This window comes from Pteropus vampyrus, unplaced genomic scaffold (assembly GCF_000151845.1).
Source record: "Pteropus vampyrus isolate Shadow unplaced genomic scaffold, Pvam_2.0 Scaffold1, whole genome shotgun sequence".
In the NCBI taxonomy this organism is placed as follows: domain Eukaryota; kingdom Metazoa; phylum Chordata; class Mammalia; order Chiroptera; family Pteropodidae; genus Pteropus; species Pteropus vampyrus.
In genome coordinates, this window is record NW_011888782.1 from 1417703 (window position 1) to 1440844 (window position 23142).

General features: G+C 34.9%; 1 protein-coding gene and 1 pseudogene across 1 annotated transcript in view; one reads left to right on the forward strand and one right to left on the reverse strand.

The window, feature by feature from the left end:
• The first annotated feature begins 2 nt into the window (after positions 1-2).
• ACAD11 (acyl-CoA dehydrogenase family member 11) overlaps positions 3-23142 on the forward strand; it is a 66219-nt gene continuing 43079 nt past the window's right edge. The window contains exons 1-9 of the mRNA XM_011367213.2: positions 3-293; positions 6426-6525; positions 8468-8593; positions 9201-9362; positions 11098-11262; positions 18387-18504; positions 18873-18994; positions 20683-20789; positions 21718-21835. Coding sequence (XP_011365515.1) covers positions 145-293; positions 6426-6525; positions 8468-8593; positions 9201-9362; positions 11098-11262; positions 18387-18504; positions 18873-18994; positions 20683-20789; positions 21718-21835 — 1167 coding nt within the window. The 5' untranslated portion in view covers positions 3-144. The remainder of the gene's footprint in view (positions 294-6425; positions 6526-8467; positions 8594-9200; positions 9363-11097; positions 11263-18386; positions 18505-18872; positions 18995-20682; positions 20790-21717; positions 21836-23142) is intronic.
• LOC111736280 lies at positions 14339-14457 on the reverse strand (annotated as a pseudogene).

Consider the following 23142-nt stretch of genomic DNA (forward strand, 5'->3'; position numbering starts at 1 on the left):
CTGCGTTATTTGTCCGTAGCTTAACTTGTGTGTGATTGGCTGGAGTGAGCCCCGCCCCTGGTCTTTCACTTCCGCTGTAAAGTAGCTTTCCTTAAGAAAAAAGTGTCTGTGGATTTGAGGTCTCTGCGGTTTTCGGCGCTAGTCATGGAGAACCGTGCCTCCAGCGAACCCGAAGTGATGGAGGTGCTGCCCCAGCATAAGTTCGACTGCAGATCCCTGGAGGCCTACCTAAACCAGCACTTACCCGGCTTTGCAGCCACGCCCGAGGCCAAGCTGACGGTGGTCCAGTATAGGTATTGACGCCGACCTTCTCCAGCAAAAACAAATCTGTGCATCGTGCTTTTTCCCCCTTACTTTGGCCTTGCGTGGGTTACTAATTCACCCCACCACAGTTTCTTTTCATATAATTACGCACTCTGCTGGCGGGAGCATTCTATTCTGGTTATTAACTAGAGGACTGTGGTGGAAGCGATAACAGTCACGATTCCAGCTGTGAGAAGGAATCTTTTGTTAAAGGATGCAATTATGTACCTTAAAGATTCACTGATGCTATTAAGGTTGAAAGCTCTGTGGGATATAAAAAGACTTTATCTCAACTTTTGTCCTATGATCGCTAAATTTTTTTTTTTTTTTTCCTGAGAAGCAGATGTAATTCCATTATAATTGGCTGTATTCTTGAAGGTGCTTAATGGTAGCAGCAGGGGGATCCGAATTCTAATTCTAATTCACAGCACCCCTTTGGCCTTTAGTTCTTTTTGAAGTGAGAGAATAGAACTGGATGACAGTCCTGAAAGTGCTGTTTTATAATAGAAAATATATTTTAAAATAAACTTTTAAAAATAGTAGTTTTATAAAAATTAAAAAAAAAGAGTTACGGAAACAGTCTTGGCTTCCACAAAATTAGATCTGCCACTTACTGACAGGGAATTTAAATATGTTACATAACTTCTGATAGTTTTGTAATCTGTGATAAGTACCTGCCAGTTCTGAGTAATTCTGGCAAGTAAATGAAATAATAGAAGTGAAAGGCCTTAAACATTACAACAGAACACATACTTGTGGCATTTATCAGTGGCATTTACAAGGACTTTAGACTTTCCCAAGTGCAGTGAGTTCTTGCAACTGGTTATATCCCTTGCTAGGACCCTAAAAGCTGTGCCCAGAGGACTGCTACCAGAGATAATGACTCCTGTGGAGCATGAGGCTTCTAAGCCAGGGTGACACCCATATTCACCCATTGTGGTTTCATTTCTTCAAACCTGAGCTGTCACCAAAGGAACACAGGAGTCATACAGTAAATCTTAGTCTGATGAATGGATTACTATGTGGACTCCACTGAGGAAAGTCATCTATGCTGCCATCCTGGCATACTGTGTTTCCTGTCTTCGTATGCTTTAAATGAACCAATGCCCAGAGTGGCCTGTTGGGGTCTTGTGAGATTGATGGTATAGTCAAAGCCTTCTCTGACCAAGTGAGCGTTCCTTACCACACATATACATGCAAAAATTTCATCTTTGTTAATTAAGGTTGGACAAAAGTGCCACCTCTTTGGTTATAGGTTAATACATTTCTTTCAGCACCAAATGCCCAAGTCCTAAACAAAGCATTCCTTTCTGGCTTATTGATGATTCTTATCATAGTGATACCGTCAGTGGGTTCCAGACTATATGGAGACCTAATGCTTGGCATGGTTAAATTTAGCTGGTACTGTGATGTGTTAGTGAACATATCTTCTCAAGATAGGCTTTTTTTAAGTCTTTCTTAGAACCTTGGTAGATACTTAATCAGAGGAAAGCTTCAAGTTTGGAGGAGAGTTTGTTTTTGTTATTGTTTGTGTGTATGTGTTTTGTTTTTTCGAAATAAAAGTCATGTCACATAAAATTCAGAATTTTAACTATTTAAATGTATTTAGTGGGTTTTAAAAATTATATTCACAAAGTCGTACAACTGTTACCACTATCTAATTCCAGAGCATTTTCATCAAACCACCCCCCCAAAAAAAAACTTGCCTTCCAATTACCCCCTCTTCCCATCCACCAGCAGCTACAAATCTACCTTCTGTTGCTATGGATTTATATATTCTGGATGTTTCATAGAAATGGAATTATATACTACGTGGCCTTTTGTGAGTGGCTTTTTTCACTTAACATAATGTTTTCAGAGTCCAACCACATTGTAGCATGTATCAGAACTTCATTCCTTTCTGGCTGAGTAATATCCCACTATATGGCTGTATCACATTTTGTTTATTCATTCATTTGTTGATGGATATTTTGGCAGTTTCTACTTCTTGGCTGTTGTGAATAGTGCTGCTGTGAACATTCTTATACAAGTTTTTGTGTGAACGTGATTTTAGTTTTCTTAGATATATACCTAGGAGTGGAATTGCTGGGTCATACGATTACTCATATGGTAACTTCAATGAGAAGCTTTTAGTTTTCCGATTATATTTCACCTGGGTCATTTACCATCATGAATGGCCAGTACTTCATATATGACTGCATCATCAAAAAAGCATCCAATGACACGTTAGGCATAAAAAAAGTTTTTGTTGTTTTTTGGTAGGGAAAAATGGCGTAGATGATAGAGGCTTTGTTCATCCCTCTTGCAACTAAATCAAAGTTGTGACAGAAACAAAGAGGAAACAGCAAAGAAAGTTGCCTGGGATCTAGATGAACAGAAGCATTACAACTAGGAGAGAAATAATTAATCAGCCTGCAACGGTAGAAGGTAGGACGGGGCGAAGACGCAAGGCTGCCTGGTCTTGAGCAACTGAGTGGGACAGAGGCTACGGCAGAGGCAGCAAGCAGCTGCAGACACCGGTCTTATTAGAGTGAACTTTTATGGTGATGGACCTGCTCACTCTGAGCACCAGCACTGGGTAGGCTGCATGAGGATCACTAGGGACTTACAGGAAGACACTGAGTTGTCAGAGTGAGGGCCGGAGTCGAGGCTTTTTCCCAGGCAGAAGTGCCCGAGGTATCCATTGCTCCTCTGTTAAGCCTCCCACCTTCCAGCATGCAGACTCTGTGCCACCATAGCTGAGACGTCATCAAACTGGGTAACAGAGGTCACTCAGCCCAGGGGATTCCCTGAAACTCTACCTCTCCCAAATCACAACCCCACCCAAGCCACTTGCAGTTGTGCCCTCAGCGAGTCAGGTACTCCTTGCTAAGCAGCGCCAAGACTCACACTGGTGGCAACTGGGCTCGGTTTTTGGTGTGGTTTCTTGAGGCAACTATAAGCACAGCATCTGCGGATTTCTTGCTGAATCTTAACGGGTGGCCCCAGAAAGGTCACAGGATGGGGCTAAACTTGACCTGCAGCTGAACCCGTCTCAGGATTGTGCCGCTGGACACCTACTACACAAAGCTACTCTAATAAGACCGGGAGATTTAGGAGCTTTGCTTTTACACAGAAACAGACAAAGAAAGGTGGCCAAAATGGGAAGATAAAGAAGCAGAAACCATATGAGAGAACAGAATAGAGATCCAGGAATAATGAAGTCAAGAAATCTAATAGATGCAGAGTTCAAAACACTGGTTATAATGATGCTCAATGAACTTAAGGGAAGTATAGATGAATTCAGTGAGAACTTTAACAAAGAGATTTAAAAAAACGTAAAAATGGAAATGGATATTATAAAAGAGAAACCAGTCAGAAATGAAGAACACCTTATCTGAGATGGAGTATATTAGAGGGAATCAACAGAGTGGATGAAGAATAGGATCGAACCAATATAGAGGATAGAGAAGCCAAGAACACTCAGTCAGAATGGCAAGAAAAAAGAAGCCAAGACTATAATAATAATTTAAGGAGTGTCGGAAGCCAGCCGACCAAGTCAAACCGGGTACCTGAATGGGGGAGCGGGGACTGAGAAAAAAGAGAAGACAGACAGGGTGCAGGAGGGAGAACAGATCTAACAACTGTCTCTCCGAGTTTATTTCTTATCCTTTTTATACATAATCTGTTCCTTTTGGTATCCCAAGATAACATAATTAAAGTAACATCCTGAAGATCAAGGTACAATCGACACTTCCTTTGACACTCCCTTTGACACTCCCTTTCTCTATACTTAATCTTCTTCTTCCTGGAATTCCACAGAACCAGCCTTTTCCTTTTTATGCAAGCAGGCCTCCCGAGATAAACCATGCACTCTTTTGAATTTGGGGAGCTTTAGCTCCCTACAAAGGAGCCTATGGGACACTATTAAATATAAAATATCATAGTGGTACCAGAAGGAAAACAAGACATTGAAGAGCTATTTGAAGAAATAATGATGGAAAACTTTCCTCAACTGGTGAAGGAAATAGACATACCACCCCAGAAATCTCAGAGTCCCAAAAAAGATGAACCCAAAGATGCCCACACCAAGGCACATTATAATTAAAATGCCAAAGGTTAAATATAAAGAGAGAATCTTAAAAGTAACAAGAGAAAAGCGGTTAGTTACCTACAAGGGAGCACCCATAAGACTGACAGCTGATTTCTCAAAAGAAACTATGCAGGACAGAAGGGCTTAACACAAAATATTCAACGTAATGAAAACCCAAGATCTACGACAAAGAATACCTTATTCAGAAAAGCTATCATTTAGAGTCGAAGGACAGATAAAGAACTTCTCAGACAAAAATAAGCTACAGGAATTTATCAACACCAAGCCAGCATTACAGGAAATGTTGGAGGAACTTCTTTAAGAAGAAAAAACATATATCAAAAACATGAATAAAGAATGGGGTGAAGGGTTAAAGACGTACAAATCAGTAGTTGACAGTTGGGCACAGGGAGTATGGCAGAAGGAATGCAGTTAGATTTAACATGATGGCTAAGTGGAGGGCCAGGGAAGGGAGGGAGGAATTGGGGGGATCGTTTTATGAACATTATAGATGTCTAACTAATGTACTGTATTCTTGAAACTAATTTAAATAAATTTATATAAAAAAGAATGGTAATAACTACATATTTATCAACAAGTACCTCAAATGGAAAAGAATTAAGTGCTCCAGTGAAAGGATAGAGTGGCTGAATGGATAAGAAGACAAGACCCCTACATATGCTGCCTACAAGAGACTCACTTCAGATTAAAAGACACACACAGACTAAAAGAAAGGGGATGGAAAAAAGATATTGCCTTAATGGACCTAGAGGGTATTGCGCTGAATGAAGTAAGTCAGAGAGAGAAAGACAAATATCTCATGATTTCATGTACATGTGTAATCTAAAGGACAAAATAAACAACAATGAAAATGGAAATAAATTCAGATACAGAGAATATTTTGAGGGCTACTACATGGGAGGGAGTGGAGGATGGTGAAAAAGGGCAAAAGGATTAACAAGTACAAAATAGACATGGAGATATAAAGTGTAGCATAAGGAAAATAGTTAATAATGTAATAATTATGTAAGGGGGTAAAGGAGTACTAGATTTAGTGGCATGATAACTGTGAGTTATATAGATCTCTAATCACTATCCTATACAACTGAAACTAATATATCGTATGCCAACTATAACTGAAAAAACTCATTGAGTTGTACAATATAAATAGAGCAGATTGTCTATTATATTTCAATAAAGCTGAAAAAAAGGTTTTTGTAAGGTTCATGTCAACTTGACTCTTTGCAGCATCATGAATAAATTATTCCATGTCAAGGTAGACACATAGCTTGAGGAGGTCTTATTTCCTGATCATTGGCAATCATCTGCAGTTTCTTATGCTAAAAGGCACCTGCACAGGATTAGATGATACCAAGATCAGTGCTCTTAGATTTGATTTTTAGGGAGGACGGGTCTAGCTTGTAGGAGAAAGATGTAGACACTGGAGCTGCTGCTGCATTCAGTCTGAACCCTTGTTCTTTGTGGACTGAGGCTGGAGGCCTCGAGAGAAACTTTGAAGAAAATTCTTCTGTTTAGTTTAAGGCCTCTCTTTCATGCTGTTGGATTCTTTAAAAGTTTGGTAATTCTAAACTGCTCATATGGTAAATGAAGGTGAAGATTGGATAGTTTTGGTAGCTGGAATGTATTCCCTTCGTCTGTGTGAGAACTTCTGTTCACCTGATGGAGAAAGTCAGTGCCCTGGTATAAGTTACCTGGGGCAACTTTGCACTTTTGTGGTCTAGATATTCACTCTAGAACCTTATCAGACTTCCTGTTGTAGAGAGTTGTACTTGGGTGCTAACCTTGGTCACACCAATGGGGGTTATCTCTCCAATAGCAGATAAGGAGACACACAGCTGTTCCCTTATTTGTTGCCATCTGCTTTTATCATTCAAAAACTTATGTTCAGACATGCTGTAGCACCCCTCTTGGCCTTGCAACATTGAAATCGATTTATTTTCATTTTTGTGTTTCTTCTGACATTTCAATAGGATTTGAAGAAGAGGGTAAATATATTTTTATAGCTGACCATTTCTCTACTCTTTTCTAGATCAGGATATTCCAATCCAACCTTTTATCTCCAGAAGGGCTTTCAAAAATATGTACTCAGGAAAAAACCACCTGGTTCACTTCTTTCTAAGGCACATAAGGTATGGTATACAAATGCAATGATACATTCTTTGTTGAAAAATAAATACATTTTATTCAGATAAAAACAATTTAAATTGCTTTTAAATTCACAATTATTAAATATTAGAAAATATATTTTATTTCTTAGATGAAAATTTTGCTTGAATTGTAGCCCACCTTGCTGTCTTGAAAAAGGGATTGAGGCTAAAATCTAAATCTATCTTTTGGCTATTAATGTTGATCAACACCCGGTCCTCTTGTGGATTTTATTCCTTCCTGTATAATTGGCTAGAAATATCATCATCCAGTGAATATTTTCAGTGTTACTCATTTATAAGTGTTTTGTGCTTTAGTTATATATTTAAATTATGTTTTTAAAAGCATATTATTATATCTACTCACTGAATTATTCTAAAATATTTCTATGACAATCCCCTGACTTAGTAAGAATTATAAAAGACTTTTGTTAAAAATTGAGTCTTTCTGTTTTCAGAAAATATACTATCTATGGATTTTTAGAGAAGAAAACAGGAGAGGACAGAAATCAAAGTCCTGAAGAATATGAAAAGCACTATTCATATTTAGAATATTATTATAATCATATATAACAGGCATTTCCCAGGCCCAGATGACTGGGGAAGGGCTGTCGAGGAGTGGACTTCCTGCCACAGTAATGCAGAATGCTGATTCTGACTTCCTTAGTCCCACATCATGTTCCCAGAAACATGAAATAACTTGGATGCTTAAGATCAAAAAAGTTGAGTAACTTTTATTAAACCTCAGTGTGGCACAACTCAAGGAGAATACCTACACAGATATTTATGCCCCCAAAAGCAGCTCTAATCATCTCTCTTTTTGATAACTCCTATCAGAAGACATCAGAATATAATACAATGCTCTCAGTTCAAGGATCTAGAATACTTTGTTTCGGCTTTTTCATTTTTTTCCCAAGTCTGCATTGAAAAAAGCAATGTTCCCATACTATCATTTACTTAATGACTCCCTAACCCTTTTGTCCCCACCACCATCCCACCCCATCCCCATTTCCAGCAGCAGGATGGTTATAAACACTTCTTTATAACAGCAATTGGCACAGATGGCTTCTCTTTCTTTGGTCATGGATTTAGTCACTTTCTGCTCTAGCTACTGCAGCAGTTGCTGCTTTATCCCTGCAGTCTCAAAGTGGGCTTCATGGTTTCTTCTTAGAAGTGATCACTTACCACTACCTGAGTCAGGGGCAAGGGGACTTTGCATGCAGATGAGTTGGCGTCTCAGCTCTGTTAGCTGTGTCCACAGGTCCTGAGTGATAGGCCCATACACCTGACCTGGTTGAGGATGCATTTTTCTTTTCCCTCTTATTTGGGCTCCTGATTCAGTACTGGCTTGCTTCTCATTTCCTCCTTTCCCAATAGTTATCTTGAGTTTCACAGCAGCCCCAAGCACCAAGAAGGATCCTTATACCCCTATCTTAGAAACAAGTTTCTTCCATCGATCTCCAGAAAAATCAGGTGCTTTTCCTTTCTACCAGTACTCACTGGCCTCCCCCAGCATCCTGTAGCTGACTATGCCCAAAGCATTAGAATAGAGACTCACCTGAGCCTCCTGGGGAGACATGAGAGGAAGAGTTAGCCAGTCATCAGGGAACAGGTGGAAACAAAGAGATGTTTTATGATATCTTTGAAATATTGTGGTCAGGAACTATTGCTTTCATATTACTGGAGCCAGGATTAAGCCTCATGAATATGTCTATCTTTTTAGCCTAATTAAATTATTTTTTAGTGCTGGCCTAATTTATAATTATAATAATTGCACTAAGACTAAGACTATGTTTAAGGGAAATAATAAGAAAATTATTATCCTCTGGGTTATTTGTTGATACTATTTCAAAATTCTGTCCTTAATGTTAACAAGTAGTTATTAAATTTCTGTTTCTGATTTTTAATAATCTATCATCCTATTTAGGTTGATAGAGAATTTAAAGTCCAGAAAGCTTTATTTTCAGTTGGATTCTCTGTTCCCAAGCCTTTGTTGTACTGCAGCAATACTTCTATTATTGGAACAGAATTTTATGTGATGGAACATGTGCAGGTAAATTAACACTTAATCTTACTTTGTTGTCGCCTTTATTTTTAATTATAAAATTAGATGTTAATAAATGATAATTTATTAGTCAATATTTTAGGTAATTAGTTTGCTTTTAAAGGGCTTAAACTTTAGTTTTAACCTGAGCGCACACAATATGGGAGGGATGAAATAGACTAGGAGCAAATTTAGTTTTTAGAGCATATTGACTTGTTCTTAAATTTTCCTCCAGGTGTCAGTAAAGAGCCATATGTAATGGCAATAACCAAACTGCCTGTCAGTATGGGGGGAAAATTATTCCAAATAGGAAATCAGTACATTAAGAACAGTAAATTCAAATTGTTTTAATTTTTTCTTTTTTGTAAAAATTAACTTGAAAGTAGTTTTTGTCCTTTAAGTTCATCTTGACATATATTGTATTTCTCTTTGGCATATATACTCTTATACGTGTTTCACAAAAGAACATTTTTCTAGCATGTCTTGCAAAGAATTGGTTTTGATTGCAAAACTGTTATCCTGATCTTCTTTTACAGGCAGTATGAGATAATAATACAGCAAAAAAAATGGCATGAAAAGACTTGTTTTAAATTATCTGTTGTAATTGCTTCCAAAGGGTCGAATCTTTCGTGATTTCACAGTTCCTGAAGTTAGCCCAGCAGAACGCTCAGCCATATATGTGGCTGTGATAGAAACATTGGCTCAGTTACATTCCTTGAATATACACTCATTGCAGCTGGAAGGATATGGTATAGGTGCTGGGTACTGCAAAAGACAGGTAATGCATCCACATAAAGAGCTTTCTTTTCTCAAGTTCTTGGAAATAACATATATTATTAGTCAAATTAAAAATTTTTTTTCTGAAATTTGTCTATAACTTTTAATATCAGCTTTCAGATTAACTTGTGTTTTAAGCATAAAATAATTGTGTGTTTTTAAATTAGATTTTGTTCAGCAGAAGCCTCTGTAACTGACAACATGTACCTGAATGCAAATTTAAAGCTGTTTCAGCCTCTCCACTTAATTTACCAATATATTTTCTATACAATTTTCTTTAACTTAGATTAACAGACATTTATTAAGCATGACTGTGTGTTTAATATGTGGTTGGTGCTGTATTAAATACAAAAAAATAGAAATAAGTTCTCCTAAAGGAACTTAAGGTCATTTTTGAGAGAACTATACATGAATCTAATTTATATGAAACTTGAAAGTGGTATAAAAATTATGTAATCTAGTAGTGAATTGTTTGGTGCTCATCATGAGAACTGTTCCATTCGGAGGGTGGATATCAGTATGCCCTTGCTTAAGTGGGGAGTGTTTCCTGGGAGAAAGAGATCTTACACTTGTGTACTTAAGGAAAGATAAAATCTAGAGTGGTAGGGAAGAGATGGTGCACATTTCAAATCAAACAACAAGACCAGATGTGTATAGGATTGTTTTCCTTTGTGCTTTTAAGAGGAGCTTAGGGGAGAGAGAAGGGAGCTAAGGTTTAGAGAAGGGAGCTAAGGTTTAGAGCTAAGATTTAGAACTAGCACTCACTATATGCTAGTTCCCATGCTAGGTGAATTATGGACCTACTCTTTTTTAATCTTTGTCACAGCTCTAAGACATAGGTATTAATTACTTCTGTTTTACCCATGAGGAAACTGAGGCTTGCAGTTATCAAGGAATACCCACTTAAGTGGCTTATACATAATTTAAACCCAGGTTTATATGATTCCAAAGATGAAGCTCTTTATAGCACTAGGTAGATAAGGAGAAAGAAGGTCAAGTATGTGGTGATGGAGAGAGATCGGACTTTGGGTGGTGAACACACAATGCAATATACATATGATGTATTATTGAACTATATGCTTGAAACCTATAAATTTAATTAAAAAATAAATTTACAGTTATTTTGGGGAGTGGGGAGAGCGATAAATATAAGCAGATAAGTAATAATGTCTCAATTAGTAGAGGACTTTGAGAATAGGTTGGTTTGTGCATTCAATTCTCAGAACAATAAAAAGTCTTTGTACTCCTCATACCTATAATATATTTAGAAGATTCTATAGGTAATAAGGTATTCAGATGAAAAGTAAAAATCTCCCTTCTTTTTCTAGGCCCTGTATGCCCTTTTTCAGTGACCCTTCCAGAAATTTTCTGTGCATACTTATTTATGCTTATATGTGTATGTGTATTTGTATGCATTTTTTTTCCTTCCAAAATAGTTACCAAATAAAGACCAGAGCACACATCTCTTGATTCTTAGGCCACTATTGTACACGTGCGTGTGTGTTAAAAAAAAAATCTATGTAAGTAAAATGGAACTAGATGGAAGAGAGACTTAAATGTTTAAGTTTTTAGGCTGGTATGAGTGTTTTAGGCTGATACTATATCACAGTCATTTGTCTTGAGCATTTAGGAATAAAACCAAATTTGATATCATTGAATTTTGTTTTAATTTAAAAATTACTGGATCTTGCATTCCATTTTCAGCTCTATCATTTTCCTTATTTATGTATCTTTAGGTATCAACCTGGACAAAGCAATATGAAGCTGCAGCTCATCAGGACATCCCTGCCATGAACCAGCTATCTGACTGGCTAATGAAAAACTTACCAGATAATGATAATGAAGAAAATTTAATTCATGGAGATTTCAAACTAGATAACATAGTTTTCCACCCTACAGAGGTACTTTAAGCCATGTTTACAATAAATTAAGTAGCTCTGAGTTAGAGCACAAGTACTAAGGAGTCCAACCCATCCTCACTCTTCTCCTATATCCACCACTCAAAATTTTTAGAAATGAGTCCTGCAGATTTTCTGGCATAAGTAACTGCCTGCCTTTAAGGATGGGTCTAATCTTGAGTGATATCAGATTTACTGTTTAAATAGGCTTTGGGAATTTATATGCATGTTACTGTTTTCTTCAAAAACATTTTTTATCTAAAAATATGTAGTTTATAAATGTCCATGTTCTTTCTTCTGATTTGTTTTCATTTCTTTTTCCTATCTCATAAAGAATTTTTTATTTGATTATTATAAGTTCAGAAAAAAACAGAATTCCAAAAGCCTTATTTGAGACCTGAAGAATTGCATGAGATTAATGTAACCTTGCTTTGCTTAATGTATACAGTGTAATCTTTAAATAAAGAGCACAACAAATCAAAACTATAACCCTCCTCCTGTGAACACTGACAGTGAGGACTACCTAGAATTGGAGGAGTGTGGTGGGAATAAGGAAACTACTTTAATTCTCCTCTCACCTATATGCCTTTGGACAAGACACTTGGCCCTTAGTATTCTGACATTAATGTGAAAGATCTACAGTTCTCTGAGTCCTGCTTCTTAGAAGATGGTTTTCTGGGTTTGTTAGTTTTCTCAGAATGCTAAGATGTTTTAGAGCAGGAATAGCTGCTCTAAATTAATGTGCTAAATTTCTGGGTTTTCATATTCTTTTTCTATAGAAAAAGGACAGGAGGAAAATAGCATTATAAATTGCATTGTTGTCATAATTCAAAGTAGTACTATATCAATTGAAAGTTCAAATATAAGGACATATGAGCACATTACCCAACAAGTTCAAATTTTTCCTAGAACAGTCAATTTGATTATTAAAATTAAGTATATATTAATTACGTACGTGTATAATCTTTTGTTAACGGCACTGATGATTTTTTATTCCTTATTTTTCTTATTTTTATTAAAATATAGCTAAAATGCAATATTATATTAGTTTCAGGTGTACACCATAGTTATTTGACACTAAAGAAGTGATCACCAACAACCATCTGACACCATACAGTTCTATCACAATATTATTGACTGTATTCCCTATGCTGTACATTACATCCTTATGACTTATCCGTTTTATACTTGGAAGTTTGAATCTCTTATTCCCTTCACCTCCCTGCCCCCCGCTCTTTTTTTGATTTTTCAGTTACAGTTGACATTCAGTATTATTAGCAATGATGAATTCTGAGTTCTAACTTTGTTAAATATAGAGTAAGAGAATTAAAGAATGCTAATTTATAACCTGGAAAAATTGTAAATGTTTATAACTTAAAACAGCAGGATCTGATCTATTTTTGAACTATATCACTTGATTTATTAATATTTTAGGAGCCTATCTTTGAACGTCAGAGCTCTCTATGAGTTCTATAACTATAGTTCTTTTCTATTCATTACTTAAGCAAAGAAAAAAAATGAAGACTTAGATCTCCTGAATTATGTGTTGTCTACTAAAATGTTTAAATTTTAGGATTAGTATCATATGTTGAAAGTAATAGCAAACTACAATAAGTGCCCAAAAGTTATTTTTTTAATATTTAATTTCTTATTAGAAAGTTATTTCTTATACGATTAAAGTTTGCCAACAAGTATCATCTTCCTTTAGACAAGTAGAATATTCAATAGTTAGGGAGAGACTTTCAGAAAAAAAACCAACTGGTAGAGGCACAGCTTTAAACTATTTAGCTGCCATACTAATTTGTTACGTATATCATTATCATTTAATGTTTTAGGATTATGTAGTAGCTAGTAAGATGTCTTCTACTGTATACTCAGTAATTCTATAATTATTAGTTTTAATCAGTTTCTGCCTCTTATAAATATTGTAGCTAATTTTTTATGGAAGTAATATATGGTTGTCAGAGTACAAGTCAACTAGAATTTACTCATTACCAATTATGTGCTCTGATCATGGTGTTGGGAAGGAAATACAGCTCTTAATAAGCTCAAAATACAGATGGAGATAAAAGATATTCAGGAACACCAGAGATCAATATATACGCAATTGCTAAAGTGTATCATACAAAGTGAACCACAGGAGCAGTCAAAGAAGAAAAGATACCCACTATCTACTGGCATTAAGAGCTTTCAAATTTTAGAATTTAATTTGAGTTAATAGTTTATCTTTTCTACCTCATTTAACATTTTTTCATAACCGAATAGGAAATTAGACGTTCTTTTTTATGATTGCACTCCACAAATTGGTGTTGACTATGTGTGTGTACACACACACACACACACACATATGCTCACCTGTATATATTCCTAGGGATATGATTGAAAGCTTTTTATTTTTCCTTTGAGGGTAAGGATTATGTCTAATTTTTTTCTTTCCTTCGTCCCTAAATTCTATATGGTAGATACTCAATAAATATGGACGTCCTAGACTAAGAGCTCCTTTATAGTGATTGAATCTTATTCATTTATGTGGCAGGTGGTTACATGTTTCTGCATTAATCTATGTTGAAAGAATTGATTTTAGTTAATCACTATTTCCATCTCAATATTTATACTTAATTTTTATTCTCTAGCAGCGTGACCTTAAAGCAAATTATTTAACGCTTCTCTGTCCCTCAATTTTTATTTTAACTTTTTATTTTGAAATAATTAAACTCAAAAGAAGTTGTAAAAATAGCACAGTGGAGTCCTGTGTACCCATCATCCAGATTCCTCAAATGGATCTCACACAACTATACTATGTTATCAAAGCCAGGAAATTCACATTGTGTGCCTTTTATATTGGGAAGAAAACACCAGAATTTCAGGGTTGCTGTTTTTCTATTCTACTTTTCTAAGGCTATCAATCTCTATTCTTCAGAAAAATATTACGGTAAAAGTAATCATTCATGATATTTACTAAAACTTGGTAATTGTAGGGAATGGATAAATCATAAGAGACTTTTAAATTGTACATTCCTGTGATGTTTAAGTTTTGAGGTTTTATTGAATTTATTTTGTTGTTAATTTTTGTTTTTAATGGCTACAGCACTAGATCTTCCTAGGTGGTCTCCCATCCAAGTACTAACCAGGCCCGACCCTGCTTAGCTTCCGAGATCAGATGAGATTGGGCATGTTCAGCGTGGCATGGCCATAGACTTGAATTTTTTTTTTTTGAAAAACAGCATATTTTATTTTTATCATCAGAAAACCAAACAAGAAAGAAAACAAAAACAATTTTAACTGAGAAATCTTCCAAGAATGTGTGTGGTTAGCCAGTCAAGGGTTACTAAAGGGTATAGCAAAACAAAAGCATATTACTCAATGTTGCAATCCCTAGTTATTTTCCAGATACTTGTATATAAAGTATTTGAAGCATGTTTGAGCTTGTATTTCAGCAGTGTAACATGCTCACTGAAATGTTCAAAAGAAATCCAATTTTCCTGGAAAATACTGTTAATTTTCTAAATATAAATCTTACCCATCTGGCAGAGACATGTTTAAGATTTTGGAGTTTCATGTACATATTGCCATTTCAATTTGAAAGTCAAATATGTTTTAATAGAAACAGATAAACTCATAGATATTTCATCTATATCTATTAGTCATCAGATGTATTTAAGATAACAAATATATGTACACTGGTTCTTCAGAAGTAATCTGCCTTGCAGTTTCTATGTATTAACATATGAAGAAAAGAATGGTTTGATATGAAAAACAAAACTTGTATTTTAATGACTTTTTCTTTTTAATTTTCCCCCACTGTCTCTAAAATGTCAGTGTAGTTGGAGAAAAGCATAGTAGTAAAATTTAATTTTATTGCTAGAAAAGACGTGGGGATTGGGTTTTTCAGTCTTTCTACTTTACAGATATTTTTAAAATACTGTTTAGTAAATGCTCTTTGGTAGTAAAGCCAGGTTTTGAACTCAGGTCTGCAGACTTCCAATACTGTATGTATAATTCCTTCTCCACTGTCCTGCTTCTCATCTCTACTGGAACTGGTTAATTTCAGTGATCTAGGAATTTAAACGCCTAGTCTTTGACCATGCCTTCTTCACCTTCTACTTCTCTTATTTCTTTACACCACCCCTGAGAGGCTGTAAATTTGGTTACTCTTACTTTAGAAGACTTCTTATCCTGCCTGGCCCATGTAGGCACGATCAATCACTTAAAAAACTACCTTTTTTATTATTAATTGAATTAATAATTTTTTGACTGTGGATGTGTGCAATATGAATTATAAAGTTTCCTGACCTTATATTACTTATTGTTCCAGAATCTTCTCACTCCTTGACTTTACATAATCTCCAACCCTGATCTTGGGTCATCATAGTTTTGCTGCAGAATAGTCATAAAGTCAGGTTAGCCGTGTCTGGGACATATATATATGCTGCATAATTTCATCAAAGCTATAAATTTGTCTCTTCATAATACCCGGGACTCCTTTAAAAAATGGCTTTTTTGCACCTTTTCTGTTCTTCTCAAACCTTCAAGTTGCTTTTCTCATCTAGACCCTGACTCTCAGCGTATGGTCTTGCCTTCTACTTGACTCATTTTTGTCCTTTTAGTTAGTTTCCAGCACAAGCTGCTCTCTGGGGATTATGTGCCCCTTGAAGTTCTCTTGATGTTGTTGAAGACATTTCAGCCATCTACATAATACCTCTTTCATGTAGATTGATAGGTGACATTTTTCTTAAGCCTCATTGTCAAGAAAAATTGTCACTCTTGAACATCTGATTTTTTTTAATGTATACACACTATAAACATTGTGACTAATCATGCTTCACACTTTTTTTTTCCATAGGCAAATCAGAGCAATTTTTACTGTCTACACTAACAACTATATAATGACCCATGATACTCAATTTTATGTGATAACCTTACTCCTAGTTTCATCTGCCTTCTTCATCTACTGTTTGTCCTGTCAGATTTCATATGTTTCTTTTGTTCTGAAAAGGTAAAAATACATATATGTTAATAAAATTCAGTAACGCCAAAAGCATACATAGAGAAATAAAACTCAATGTAGAACATATCAGCAAAAAAAGCCTTCAGTTGTGCTGAGGTTTCAGAATAACTATCAGAAATCATTAATAAGTTCTTAAGCAGCAAGATGAACTAGTAAATGTTCATCTCAACCACTAAGAGTTATGCTGAACTTTTTATTGCTCTGTACAGAAACATACATAGACAAGATTCTAATAAACTATTGCTAATTAATTTATACTAATCGATACAATTTAATGAACCATCACCTTTTCTCATTGACTGTTGTTTCATAGCTTTGTGTAATTATCTAAAAAATGTTTCAAATATCTTTAAACTTAACTCCATAGGAGTTAATTTTCACTGAAAAAAAAGGTAAACATTTATAGCATAAATGTCTCATCTTCTTTTTTTTGGATGTTAGGAGCACAGAAATAACCACAATAGTATAGAGAAAAATACACCCAATCTTTTTTTTTTAACTTGTCAAATCTAGCTAGTATGGTAACATATAATACAACATAACCACAACAATAAAAGGCCTTATAAAGTCAAATGGAGAAATGATTAATTTTTACCATAGTCTTGATAAAAAAAATTTGATTGCTTGCTATATGCCAGGCTCTGTAATTATTCATTGAATGAATACATGTTGGCTACCTACTATGTGCCATGTACTTTGCTATGGACTGGTAAACACATTTCCTACCCTCAGTTAATTGTCACACTTAACTCTGTGCAAGAGATGTATGTTATGGCTGAGAAAGGGTCGGAGAGGTTAACTAGCTTGTCTAGAGTTACACAGCTAGTAAATGATGGAGCTAGGATTTGAATATAGATCTATCTGATTCCAAAGGCCACATTTTTCCACAAAGCTACAATAATGTGTACAAGAGTGCCAGAAGAGTAAGGCATGAAACCCAGTAATTTGTATTGCCCAAATAAGTTCTGCCGTTTTATCTGGCTTGGATAATCTTGTCTAGATTATTGCTGCAGCCTCCTCACTGGCCCTCCTACAGTTTATTCAAAACATAGCAGCCAGAGTGACCCTCAAAATGCAAATCCTATCATGTCACTTCTCTCAGGGGTCCCCAAACCCCGAGTCGCAGAACAATATCGGTCCGTGGCTTGTTAGGAACTGGGCCACACAGCAGGAGGTAAATGGTGGGCAAGAGAGCCACTCCCCAGCACTAGCATCACTGCCTCAGCTCCACCTCAGATCATTGGGAATTAGATTCTCAAAGGAGCCCTGGTCCCTGATGCCAAAAAGGTTGGGGACCGCTGCTATACAGAAACCTCCAATAGAGGTTCCCCTTCCTATACCCTGTCCCTTCTGCCTTAATCCCTTGAAGTAACCACAGCCATTGCTCTCAGTTTGGTGTATATCATTCCATCTTTGAGTATTCATATATAGCTTTACCATTTAAACGAAAACACTACATAGTCTGCAAATTGTTTTTTCCACTTGTATTTATAGTTGAATGTCTTGTGTTCTTAACATAAAGGTATATATTTCTTTGTTACATATTATTACAAAGTAAAATGAGGAAACCTTTCTATTTTATTGGTTCCAAATGACATGACTGTTATGTTGCTATATAATGGTGGACTTTATATTCCTAAAACAAACAGCATCTTTTATAACAATTATATTTTTGTATCTACAGTGTGAAATGACTTACTTAAAAAATTACTGTTGCCGTAAGAGTGTAATATTTGTTGTGTAGTAAGTTTCATTACCAGAACAAACTCTTAATTATATATGGCATAACACAGATTCTTAAATTATAATAATTATTAGAATTACTTCTTTACCACAGTTATTCCCAGTGGGAGATTTCAACTGCGTTTGCCTCTGCTTATTAGTAGAGATATTAAGACTGTAAAATAAGATGGCCAGTAATGGAATCAGAGGACTTGGCTCTACACAATCAAGACTAATTAGTTTAATAAATGAGATGTGCCACTGTGTGTAAAGACTGCAGACTATGGCCTCCGCTTTGCTTTTGATGGAAAATGTGGTTTTGAATGTATTCTATTTCATTTATTTGATTATTTTAATTTTCGATTTAATGTTTAAACCTTTTTAATTTTAATTACAGACTCGAGTTATTGCTGTACTGGATTGGGAGCTTTCAACCATTGGTCATCCTTTGTCAGACTTAGCTTACCTCTGCCTGTTCTACTTTTGGCCGAAGACAGTTTCATTGACAAAGCAAGGTTCTTATTTGCAAGAAAAAATAATGTTGCTTGAATTGCTGTAATATAAAATTATCTTTATTATTCCTCATAATTTAAAAATAGAATTAAATTATGCAGTCGTAGATAGCTTTTGTTTCTTGAAATGTTTCTAAATATTTTATTCTTTATTGACTTTTCTGACTGTAGCATTTCACTTTTAGTAATTTATGACAAAATGTAACCCTTTGTACATAGTGTTCTTTTGGAAATCAACATTTAGAACATGTTTCGTTAAGTGGACTAATGGTTATTATATTTAGTTTTATGTGCATATGCAGTATTATGACACTTTAAAATATTCATCATGAGATTTTAATTAAAGTTTATAGTATGTGCTGTTTTTATAGGGATACCGTCAATGGAAGAACTAATTTCAATATACTGCCGCTGCAGAGGAATTAATCACAGTCTTCCTAATTGGAATTTCTTTCTTGCTCTTTCATGTCTTAAAATGGCTGGAATCATACAGGTAATTAATTGTTTTTAACATGTATTTCACCATTATTTATAAATGTACTGTTGATGGTATTTTCTTATCTTCAGGGGTTTTATATTCTTTATCCTTAAGTCGTTTGCCTTCTCTTAATGACAAATACCAGACATGGGTGAAATATAAATCCAGAATAGGAATTCGGCAAGGAAAAAAGATGAGTAGCAAAATGTATTATCTCTGTTTGGTATAATAAACTTAAAAGATGGAGGAAGGAAGAGAGAAAGACATAATGACAAAAAGAGAAGCATGTGAGAACTGACTATATCCTGAACATCCAATGTAAGAAAGAGCTAAAATCTTTTAATGATGTCTGTTTCAGACTATAAACCAGGTTTGATTATGAGGAAAGAATTATTTTTGAACTTCTCAAAGCCTAGCACAAGTACCTAGCATATAGTAGCCTCTTAATATATATGTTTGAGTGAATAGGTGAGTAAATTTTTCCATTTTTTAACAACATATTTATGTGATTATTTTGAGAGGAAATTTAGCATAAATTCAGTTGTTTTTTTAAAAATACTGTTTAAACAAATGTATTCTTGTAATTCAGTTTCAGTTTCAGTACTTTGAATCTTGGGGGCTTATTTAAGAAATTGATATACTTCATAAGTGGCAAGGGGCTAGGGCTTGGAGGAAGAACAGGTAAATAAGAAATTTTAGAAACCAAAGAAATGGGAAAAGAAGAATTAAGGAACAGTATGGTTATTTTCTTTGTCCTCAGAGTTCATGCTATCCACGAACAACTGAAATGTCTTCTAGGAAATAGTTGTGCTGCATATCATCCTGTATTTTACAATCATGTTAATTATATTAATCAAGTTGATTAGATGGGTTTCTCAAAATAGGATTTACAGTATGTTTCTGTATTCATCAGTTCTCACAAATCAGTTACCAGATAGGCTTCAAATTTAAAGTTCATTGGATTTTCATTTCAAATAAAAGTTTGACATGAGTTATGATTGAAATTAATATATATGTCATAAACTATAGTAGTAGCCTTAGAGATGATCATAAACATTCCATTCTAATTAGAAAGATGAAATTAGAAATGATGGAAAGACTGTTAGTATTTTATTACACAAAGGATTATATAAAGAAATAAACTAATGAAATTCAGTTGATTGCGTTTTGGTGGGGAGGCAGGGGAAAGGAGAGTATATTATGTTGGAAGTACAGAATATGGATAATTAAGAAAGAAAAACTGCTTAGCATTCAACTAACACTGTTCAAAGGAGACAGTTTCACCTAAAGTAGGGGTCCAAAAGGGAGATAAAATATTTTTAGAGGTCATTTGATTGCCTTCTCTTTGGTTTTATAGTGTCCGATTTTGTTTTCGTTTATTGAGATTTTCCCCCACTGTGATTGGAGAACAGTGATCTTTAGAGATGATATAACTTGCCATTTGGCATCTTCAGTAACTGCTGAGCTCATGTGCGAGTTTGGTTTGAATTTCAGTTACAGTTCTGTCAGGATGAAAATGTGTTAACAGATGATCCAAGTATGATTCTTTAAATGATTTCTTCATGTAAATTAATAGAATTGCTAATCTGATGTATATCTTGGTACCTTGTAAATTTAGTCACTCATATAACTGGGAAATTGGAAAGACTGGATAGCTGAAGAATGGTTTTCAATGAATTTTAATTGCTTTATGTTAATTATAGGGAGTATATAGTAGATATCTTCTGGGAAATAATGTATCTGAGAATAGCGTTCTGTTTGCCAATGAAGTGCAACCTCTGGCAGAAACTGGATTGCAGCTCTCAAAAAGGTAAGCAAAATAGGGTGCTTGGCTAACTCAAATTAGAGCCTTTATTAAGTTTGTGAAGTTTACAAACTTTAGGGGAATAGGGATTGTTTTCATTTCTTACACCAGGATTGTTGCTGCCAATCGCGATATTCTGTTTGGTAAATCTCTTATCTGCCTGAAAATAAACTGACCTCAAATATGAAGAAAATTACCCACATTTATGATTAAAAGTATTTTAAGGATATAGATAAAACTCTTAAATGTTTCTTTCCGATATTTGTTACTTATATATACCCATTTAAAATTACAAATTTTATTGAGACATTTCATACGCATCTCTGAAATCCATGTCTCCATCAGTGGAGCACATCTACTATACTTTCCCAATCACACTTCCATTTAAATGGTGTGATATATAGCACTTACTGAATGTGTGGATGATGCTGTCCCTGGAAATTCTGCCCAAGCCACAAGTACTTGTGGCATAACATTAGGGCAGTTGTTTTACAGCTCATTTTACAGATGGATGTTTGTGATCACCACAATATAACAACTGATGATGTGGCTCTTTACAGGTCTTGTTTATAATAACATCCAACAGTTGCATTTGTGAGGCTTATACAAAAATAATTATTAAATTTATGTTCAGTTTCTTTGGTACACAAATTTAACAAGTGATTCAATGAAGATTCAAAACTATCATTGATTGGGGTCATGCCAGGCTTATGTTTTCCCCAAATAGTGCTTTAAGCATTAAAGTTTGAAGTTCAAAATAAAGTGATTCTGCATTTACTTCATAATATGCAAGACTTTAAAAATTCCAAAATATGGTAACTCTTTCCGAGGGCTGTTTTTGGGGAGCTAGAGAAGACTTCACATTATATTCAGAAATATATAATAAGAATTTGGGATATCTTCATAACATTTTTTTTCTTACAAAATCTTTTAGAACTACACTACCACAAATTGATACTACCCAAGGATTGTTTGTACAGACTAGGCGAGGCCAAGAAGTTCTTACTAGGGTAAAGTATTTTATGAAACAGCACATCCTTCCAGCTGAAAAGGTAAGTATTGTATGAACAGAATATATTTGATGAATTACTTCTGTTATCTCGCTTCTTGAAGTACCATGGCACTTTGCATCAATCCTTAACTTGATGCCCCTCCTTATCTTCTCGCTGAGCTTCTACAGAACCTGATCCTGAAAAATTCTAAGCTTCTAAAGTATGCCAAGGGAATGCCACGGAAAAGTCTGTGGAATTAAAATTAAGTCAGAGGGAATAAACTTTTTTTTGTAAAGTTGAGATCCTAAGTATATTAGAATAAAACACTACTTTGGAGGCCTTTTCCTAAAGCAGTGACTTTTAGCTTTTTTTTTTTTTTTTTTTTTAATGGATCCCTTTGGGAATTAAGAGAACTATAGACAAAACAAGATGGGCATACCCAGAAAATTTTGCATATTATTTCAAGCTGTTCACAGATATTACCACCGCTCTCCCCACAAGCTGCTATTTTAAGGTATTAGGTTTCAGTTCGTTCACTGAGGGTAGGGAAGTAACATGGTACATTCATTCATTCAGTTAACAAATAATTATCAGATAACTAATAATAGGTTAGGCACCTGGAGAACCATTGAAAGTAAAAGAAAGAACAAGACAGGGCTTATACTCCTACAGAGCTTATACTGTAGCATAACACAGACATTAAACAAGAGATGATAAATGCTGGAAGAAAAGATAAAAGCTATTATGAAAATATGTAATGGTGAAATATGTGTATGGGTAGAACACTGTCATAGAAATTATAAGGGTTCAATTCTATCCCACTCCTGCCACAAGTTATGTGGTCTTGGGCAAATAACTATATCTCTGGAACCTCGATTTTTTCATCTATAATGTTTATAGGTATGACTAGATATACAATAAATTCCCATTTTAATATTCCAGATTCTGAGAAGGCTAAAGCTAGACTGGCAAAATCAAATATGAAATTGAAAAATACCAAATTCTTTCAAAAAAATGTTCAGAGTTGATATGTGTTTATAAAGTGGTTAGTGTTATTGCTTGAATTATGAATAATGATCACATTTTAGCAAAGATCTTGCTTGAAATTAACTTTGCTCACAGATTGGGGTATAGATTTTTAAAGAAAATACTTCTTAAATACGAGGAAATTCTAAAATCTGTATGTTCAGTGCTTAAAGTATCACTTTGTAGACTTTCTGCTATAGTTAGTATATATACAATTTTGATTTTTAAAATTTTGAACTTTTGGGTATTAAAAAGAAAATACAGCACTTTTGATTCAAGATGGCAGCATTTGCCTCTCCTTCCTCAAATAAAATTACATTGAATTAACAATGAAGAAAATT